Source organism: Medicago truncatula, chromosome 1, assembly GCF_003473485.1.
Source record: "Medicago truncatula cultivar Jemalong A17 chromosome 1, MtrunA17r5.0-ANR, whole genome shotgun sequence".
Classification (NCBI taxonomy): domain Eukaryota; kingdom Viridiplantae; phylum Streptophyta; class Magnoliopsida; order Fabales; family Fabaceae; genus Medicago; species Medicago truncatula.
Genome location: NC_053042.1, coordinates 38903176 through 38912692, shown reverse-complemented (window position 1 = coordinate 38912692; position 9517 = coordinate 38903176). Strand labels below are relative to the sequence as shown.

General features: G+C 28.9%; 1 protein-coding gene across 1 annotated transcript; it reads right to left on the bottom strand.

The window, feature by feature from the left end:
- Positions 1-933: 933 nt before the first annotated feature.
- On the bottom strand, positions 934-3915 carry LOC25484596 (probable WRKY transcription factor 2). The gene is made up of 4 exons (XM_024775054.1): positions 3736-3915; positions 2262-2650; positions 1971-2138; positions 934-1585 (listed from the first exon to the last, which is right to left on the bottom strand). The coding sequence occupies exons 1-4, from the start codon at positions 3913-3915 to the stop codon at positions 934-936; spliced, it is 1389 nt and encodes a 462-aa protein (XP_024630822.1).
- Positions 3916-9517: the final 5602 nt, after the last annotated feature.

The window sequence follows — 9517 nt, the reverse complement described above, 5'->3', positions numbered from 1 at the left end:
ATAGGTCTAAAGAGACATTAAACACTTGACTCCTCAAAGGACTCAGTTGAGTCAGAATCTTTGAAAAGACGGGGTAGATTTCGACCAAGTTAAGGTCTTTTTTAAAAAAAAAATCTCAACGTTTTTTGAAGTCAGACAATAAGTTGCAAAAGATGTGGGAATCAGATACCTTATTGAAAATCCAGTAAATATTGTGTTGCCATAAAATAGAGTGATTGTAATTGATTGACTATAATGGATTAATTATTTGAATGTATTTAAGCATAATCACTCTTAGGAGGCGACTAGAGGTAGCAACTAAGTTGAATGTGAACTAGTATAAACATAACGTACGTTTCTCTCTTCTCTCATTTACTTGAACATTTTATTTATGATTGAAATGATTTGTTAAAGAACTATATAAGTTGGGAAAGTGATTTAAGAAAGATATTTGAGCTTTCGGTTGGCAAACCATTGGGGATCCTAAAATACCAAAGATTATCACTAAAAATAAATCACACAAGTGACTTGGACACAACATCTTCATTCAAAACCATAAAGTATTATGTATATGAGTCTCCTCACTTATATACAACTCAACATCTATTATTTTATTTTTATCAAATATGAGACTTCTTGCTCACACTTCACACAATAACAACATGTAACAATGTAATATTAATTTTGTGTCATTGTCTCTTCTTCCTCAAAAGCTTACCACACCCACATTTTGTGTCTCACACACACACACACACCCCGATCTTCGTGTTATAGAAAAAAATCTAGAGGAATAACTGTATCAAATAATTTTCTAGACAAGTATTAAAACAATAGAAAAATATAAAATTACCGATACAATAAAATTGTAACTTAAAACAACAATGGCACCAGACAAAGTACCTTAAATGAAATAGTAAATATGTAAATAAAAGACAAAATTATGTAGCCTAAATATCATTCGGTGTCAGGAACATTTGTAGCTTCCTGATCAGCTGGTGAAGTACCCATGAAAGGAAAGACTGGAGCAGCAACAATACCATTTCCACCAACCTGAAGAAAATCCCCACCATATGGTACAATGTGAAATGGTGGTAATGATGGTGATATCGGAAATACAGGAAGCGGAACTGCCCTATTGATATTAGGTCCAACTTGATTTGTACCAATAGGAGTTGGAGTTGAAACACGACGTTCTAGAAAATTTTGTTCACTTATGGGTCTGTAAGGTTGCATCATGGTGTTACCCGTCATGTTCAAGAAAGGTTGCATCATGGTATTGCCCGACATGTTTAATAAAGGCCACATCATGGTATTAGGCCAACCGTAATTCATACCATAAGGTATATAGCCATATTGGTGAAAAGGAGGGAGAGGGTGAACCATAGGCAATGCAGATGGTGGTGATGGTGGTGGCGGCATGCTGGCATTTCTACGCACTCCAGCTGCATTAGTATTTCTCGAGTATGTTGGTCGACTTTTCTTATCAATGACAGGTCCATGGGTATGTTTTCCATCATATGTAACAAGTACATATTTTGGATCTTTAGCATCCCTTTCCACTTGTTTTTTAATGTTACAATTGTGTGTTGAACATTTGTAGTACCCCCTACAATTCACACAATATTAAATAATTAGGAATCAAAACATATTCATATATATGATGCATGATACAATGATACTAAAACCTTTATGTAAATGGACAATGTTTAGATAATGATAAGAAACTTTGTAGCTATTCAAAACACACACGCGCACACATGCATAATTAAAATTGGGTTAATAGGTCTTTATCCCCTGTAATATAGGTCATTTCCGGTTTTCTCCCTGAAAAAATTTTATTTTGATTTGCCCCCCTATAAAATATTTTTGTTTTGATTTACCCCATAATAGGCCAAACAAAAACAAAAATTTCTTGAAAAATAAAATAAAAACATTTATCAATATAAGTACACATACTTGCATTGACACATATAAAATAGGTAAATAGTTACCTAGGATTGTTAGGATTTCCTTTGATCTCTTTGCATCCGTACTTGCGCCAACAATAACCATCATCCAAAATGTCTTCATCGCTTTCAACTCGGATCACTATTTTTTGCCCGGCATCTGTCATGGGGCAAGGTGTTTTATAGCATTCAGAGAAGTCCCTCTTTCTCTTCCTGCATTGCAAAACAATTGAGCAAAAAAAAAAAGTTAACCTTTATTTATCAGCAACAATGTGTGTATGTGTGTGCGCTCGTGTGTCTATATATATATTCACACTATCAAAATGATTATAAAACCTTTGTGGACAAGATCCACTAGCACCACCATCATCATATTGAAGCAACATCATTCCTCCAATGGCAGTTGCTTCATCATCCGCAGGTGTATCTGAAACTTGACCATCAGTTGGTACATTTGTTTCTTTATCATCAGTTATACTATCTTCTTTGGCATGCACTGCTTCAGAAAAGTTCATTGGCATCTTCCCTTTCCTAGCCCTTAGAATTTCAGCATTTTTCACCACTACATTTGCATCATTTTGCACATGGTCTTGTTCTTCTTCTGCACCATGTCTTTGATCAGGTGGTGTTGGGGATGAGAAATTCAACGCTGGTTGTTGAACTTCAGTTTCAGCTTGGAGTCTTACATCTCCTCTTGTTGCCACATGGCAATCATCAGCAGAATCCTAATGGATTTGATTCAATTACACACACGTATATTTTTGTGAATCATAATTAATTATTTCATAAGCTTGCATGTAATAATTAGAATTTAAATTATATGTATCGTAATTTAAATTAATTTTACATTGAATCTAATAAATAAATCATTCCATGTTGGTGATAGAACTATTTGCATTGCATTGTATACCTATGAAACTATAATAACAAAAATAAATTAGATACAAAAATAAATTATAATTAAAAAATTAGATAAGAAAATAAAGAATAATAATTTTATTACATTACTATAATAAATACATGTTAGATTGAATTGAAGGTCTGATTATGACTATGTTTGTCGAGTTTAAATGTTTCAAGTTCTTAGTTGTATTAGTGCTAAAATGGAAAAAAAATATTCCTAATGAGAAATAATGATGCATTGCAATGAGACTTTTAATAACCACACAAGCGGAGAGGTGAAAAATGATGTGAATTTGGATTCGTTTATATTAGATAATAATTGATGAGAAAATACATTTTGATATAAAGTAATTAATATAAAGTGACATTTTTCAAAAAAGGGTACAATTTTTTATCATCTTCATTCAAGATTTAAAATGGTTTTTCAATTAAATTCGGCTTAAAAAGTTCAATAAGAAGATCTACTTTGTATTACATTTTTATTTATATAAAGGTGAACCAGTAGCAACCACGGGCGTATATGCTCGCATACACGACAATGTGTATACATACTTATTTTAAAATTAGTTATTTAATTGAACAAAGAAAACTAAGCTTAAAAAAGAAAATAACCGAGCTTCAATTTAATCTAAAATGATCTATCATTAGTTTTATTTTCATCAAAAAATAAAAAAGGATAAAATTATTATCAAAACAGTTTAATTGAAGTGTAAAATTAAAAGTGAAAAATGCTAGATCAAAAATTGATATTACATATAGTATAGATAAACTAAATAAAAATTGTATGAAATTTTTTATATTGTTTTAAAAGTTAATCATTATATCATTGTCTCAATATATATTTTGTAAATACATGATCTTGATCATCATCTTTACATGTATCAGAGTAAAGAGAGTATATAAATACCTCGGAATAATCAGGAGAAGGAGGAGATTCATTTAAATCGATCAAATCTCTTCTCTTCTTTTGTTTAGCAGAACAATCAACTTCAATGTTCAATACTTGATTTTCATTATTGTTGTTGTTGTTGGTGTAGTTGGTGTTTGTGTTGGTGTTGGTGTTAGTGTTGGTGTTGTTGTTTTCCATGGTATTAGACATGTGTGTGGGGGGCAATTGAAAAAAATAAAACAAATAAAATTTTTCTTTGCTTTATTTGAGTAATGAAAATGAACTCAGTGACAAGGGTTTTTAAGGAAGTGAAAAAGGAAGAGGAGGTCCCACACAACTGTATCATAAGGAGTGACAACTATATAACATTAATTAAAAAAAATCCACCCTTCTTATTTTCTTCAAATAAACTATAATTAAATTAAATTAAAATAATATTAAATACTTTTTTAAAAGAAAATGATATTCAATAATTGTATTTAAGGTAATGTGTGTCTAATTAAATACATATTTGCTATTATCCATACCATAAATAATGACGTTATATTGAATTTGTATTGGTTTCTCACATTGTCAAGGTTCATAGGACATTGAATGTATATAGTCAGTCAATTAAGGATCCAATATCATTTAATATTTCAAAATTTTATCATTGTTTTGTACTCGACCAATTAATGATGACAAGGCGTAAATTAGACCCAAAATTCATACTATTGGTGAAGTCTCACATTGTCAAGGTTTCCAAAATGTTTGGATATATGCGATTGACATCCTCGTTCATTAAGTTAATTTTTAAGAGTAAAATTCAAGTTAACGTAACAATAAAGTGTTTGTCTATTACTAAGAGGGGTAAAAAAAACCTTCTAAATTACTCTCTCCGTCTCCAAATTATATGACCATTATTTGTGTTAACCCTTCGATTCTTAGGAGAAGGGTGTCCTTGTATTCAAAAGTTCGATCGTGAATTAAAATATAATTTGGTCAATAATTATTCCACACAATATGTTATTTAAGGAAGATAGTTTTTATTTTAATATAAATTTTATGTATAATTAAGATTAGGATTTGATAAAATGGTCAATGATTTTTATAATAAAAAATACTTTTAACACACTCGTTTTATTAATTTATTAGTTTAAATTCACGAGTCAACCACCAAATTCATAGACAATCAATATGAATTTGGACTTATTTGAAATGATTTAATACAATATTTTTTTTTGTTTTTATTATAATCAGTGATAAAAAAAAAATATTAAAATCAATGAATTTTTAAAAAAAAATTTGACAAAATGAGTTTTTTATCATGTTGTCTTTTTCTCTCAAAAAAAAAAATCATGATTTTTTTTATCATGTTGTCTTTTTCTCTCAAAAAAAAATCATGTTTTCTTTTAAGTTACATGTGTGTAACAAAAGTAAGTGGCAAAAAAAGTACTTAGAGGACCAACATATTATAATTAAATAATTCAAATGACCTCTCATATAATTTAGCCTAAAAGGAATACTGCACCAATTTAAGACATATCAGATTTTCCTTAAAAAGCACTTGCACCATTTTTTTATTGAGAAATGTTATTTGTACAACCATTTTTGTACAACTTTCTCTCTCATACTTACATTATCTTCTTATTCTCTCTCTTACTTTTTCACTCTCCATTGTTTTTGACCAATAAAAAAAGAGAACAACAAGGTTGTACCAAAATAGTTGTTCAAATATCATTACTCTTTTTTATTTTCACAACTCACAACGATTTTTCTTTTTCCCAAGTTACCATTTACACTACTCCAATCATCATTATCTATTATAGAATCAAACCCAAATGAAAGGATATTTTTAACAATCTTTATTGTTTTCTTAAAAAAAAAAACTTTTATTGTTTGGCATTCTTGGTAAAATGGTTCTTAAAAAAGAATTTCTGTAAAATAAAATAAAATAAGGAAATTCAGACAAATATGACAAGCAATATGTTCTTAGCAAATGTACTAATTAATTTGGCCTGTATCTTTTTAAATCATAAAAATATTACTTTTTAAAATTAATACCCTATATAGAATAATTATTTTTCTTAGGTGAGAATAACCATTTTATTGACATAACAAAGATTATATGATAAATTCATTAAAAAATATTATATAATAAATATTAAATATTAAGATCGAGTATATGAAGTGTAAGCTAAATTGTAAGAGCTTAAACTTGTAATTTAAGGTGACTAAATCAAAATTTTCTAGACAATTATAAATTATAAAATAGTCATAATGAGTGTTACAGTAATTTCCTCTTCCCAATTATTTTATATATGTTTTTTAAATAATTATTTGTTGTAGTAGTGCCTTAGATATTACCTTTGAATCTAATTGTTACAATTTGTCAAAAAAAAAAATCTAATTGTTACAAGAAATAATTGTTGTATGTTTATTTTAAAATGGCACTAATAACTCGTTTACAATTGTTTTCAAGGTGATTCAAACTTTGTTATTGAGATTATAAAGTCAAACTCTTAGTATCGAGTGATCACCTCAAAAAAAATATTTATTTTATTAATACATAAATATAGTAAAAATTATTTCTAATAATTTAATTATAGATTACGTAAAAAATTTATAACCTAAAAATATATTGATTAAAGTTCTGTAAAGAAAATCCTAAAAATACAATGAAATAATGTGAAAACTAAATGAATACTTTAACTAGTTGTTTTATACATAGACACTCTAAACCAAGCGAATGAGTGATCGACATGACGTGGTCACAGACTCACAGTAGATTTATATTTAGTTTACGTTATGAATAAGTCAATTATCACTTATGCATATGACATTTGGGTTTAAATTTAGAGTCACCTTTGTACAATATGATAAACTATTTGGGGTTTTTGTCTTTGAATTTTTATGACTTTTTGTAAGTTGATTTTATGTTATTCCGCAAGTTGCATAAATTGTTTGAGTTTGATAGTAATTTTAGGAACTTGTGATGCAAAGTCAACTTCCTTGTAGATTTTATTAGTTAGTAGTTTTTTTTTTTTTTGTATATGGAGAAGAATATTGATATCAATGACAATGAGAGGAGTCATGTTTTGTATTATTATGTTACACTTCTCTTTTCTTGCCTATATTGACTTTGCAAGACTTATAATAAATGTGTCGTCAAATGACATTTAACCAAACATGATCTAAGAATATGGGGAATAATTACAAAGCAAAAAAAGTGAGGACTAGAAGAGTTGGCAAGCTTCCCATATTTATGATCTTGAAATTCAAACATGAGTGTTTAAATCTCACCTATAAACTATGAATGACATAAATTGTTGATATATAAGAGACATAACTCATTTGTGTAATGAAAAGCATTTTGCAAGTTTATTTTAGGCATGTACTGAAGTTTTTTATTTTAAAATAAAAAATATAAAATTGGACATTTGATTTGATCTGGTGCATCCAATTAGTCAGATTATATGAAACGATACAAGATCCTTAAACAATATTAGAATATATGAATATCCTTTATTTTATTGAATCACCCACTTCAAAACACCAGATCTTGAACACCTAAAATCTGAACCTTGTTACCTTCAAGTTGAAGACCCACTCCAATGATGAAAAAAATATATTCTTTAGAAAACCCTTTTCTAGAGTCTTGAGAATCAATAACCTTTTACCCTAAGAAATGTATGTGAACTCTCAGCATCACTCTCCTAGATAGATGAACACTCAAAGTGAAGAATAACTCATTCATCTCTATCTCAAAATTCTTGAACCACATATCTTCATCCTTCTTCATTTTTGCTGCTTCTTCCACATCTTTATTCTTCTGTCCCACATTGGCTTATTCCTTTAACTTGATATATTTTTCCTCTCTGCATTCTACATCATTTTTACTCGATTTTGTTGTTGTTTGGTTTCTCTCGATGGCATTTTTCGGCTCCACCACTACAACTAGAACTGTTTCTTTCATTATTTGCTATGCAAGTTCAAGTACTCATTTTTTATAGAATGTCCATAACTTCAAAGATGTGTACCTCAGTTTCTAAGAGTCTATGAGTGAGGACTATTAGTAAAATTTCCCTATTAAAATTGCAAAAGTAGTTTTAACAACTAAAATTTGCTTTAAATTTAATAAGAACAAAGATGTCCGGGTGTTGAGCATTGTCTAGATTCTAACTATACACTATTAATCTGATATCAAACATTGAATTCATTTGAGATGTCTTCTTAGACCATTTAATCCTAATCGGTTAGTGATTAAACCTTTAATCGTAAGATAACCGCTAATCTCTTAGCTGATTTAAAATTAAGAATAAACATGAAATTATCAATGATTATATTGGTTTCAAGGGTCCTTATCTATTTTTAGACTACAAAGGCAAGAACATTTAATCTCAAGCATTTAGAAAATATAGATTAGATAAACAAGATACTAGAGTTCATTCATAACGATAATATCAAATCATAACATAAAATTTTCATCCAAATTCAACTCATCCCTAACACTAGAAAATTAGCTACTCATTATAGAGAAATAAGAGAATTGTAAGAATTACACAAAAATATCAAGTGGTGAGAAACTCTAGCTTCATTATCCTAGGTTGAACGACAACTTCTTCGAACCTCACTCAATATTTCCTCTCAGAAATTGTAAGAAATGGGAGTTTTTTACATTTGTTAGCAAATTGTTGGAAGTCTTTTCAAGTTCATGGGAAGAAGTCTTTTCAAATTGTTGAAACCGCATGTATTGATCGTTGATAATATTATTGATCTTTATTTTAAAGTTCTTTAATAATGTCATAGGTGAAAACGTAGCATATGGTGTACAACACTATGCAGTTTTTGGAAAAGTAGAAATTTAAAGTTGGAACGATGTGGATGAAAATAGTACAAGGATATATCACCGTACCACCACTTTTCTCAATCAATGGCAATGGATAAACTTGAAAAAAAAAAAAAAAAAAAAAAAAAAAAAAAGCAATGGGATAGTATACGTACCAATATTGCACCTTGGAGGAAACCACATTTTGGTATGTTAAAATGCAAAATTGATTTAGGTATAACAAAGTTGGTGCTGGCATGTGCATTAGAGACCATGATGGCCGATTCATTAAGGCCAAAACTGCTACTTTCTCTTCATTACTACAAGTTAAAGGTTAAAAGGTGAGGCGTTTGGATTGCTTGCTGCAAGCCATTAAATTGATTGGTGAATTAGGTCTTTACAATGTTATATTTGTATCAATATATACTTTTCTTTATAAATTTATAGTTGTTCGATAATTTTAATTGTTCAAATAATAGAGTTAAAATCCTCTCAATTTATCATCCTCTCCATTTCTACCATTTGGAGAGATAACAACTAAATTTATCGAACAACTACAAATTTATAAGGAAAAGTAGATATTGATATGAAAATCAAAGAAATAGAGAGGAAAAAAAAAACATAATGTGATTATGAGAGAAAAAATTGTCACAAATTATCATAAAATGATTATACAAATATCATTTCTCTAAGTTAAATGCAAGTGGTTGGGGACAATTTCAACAAGTCACAGCCTGATTTATCTCATTTTTATTTTTGTTTCATTATTAGAGATCGTATTCTTCATTTTAATCGATTATATATATGTTATAGCTTGTTGGCTTAGTTTTCTAGAAGACAAGCTAATATGATAGCTCGTGAGTTAGCTACGGAGGTTGTATAAATGGTTAATATTTGATTTGATACCAAATTGTATTGCTACTCATTTGATTAATGATATGAGTTAAGTTTGTTCTCTTGTAAAAAAAAAAAAAGTCAGTGTAAAACAATGCA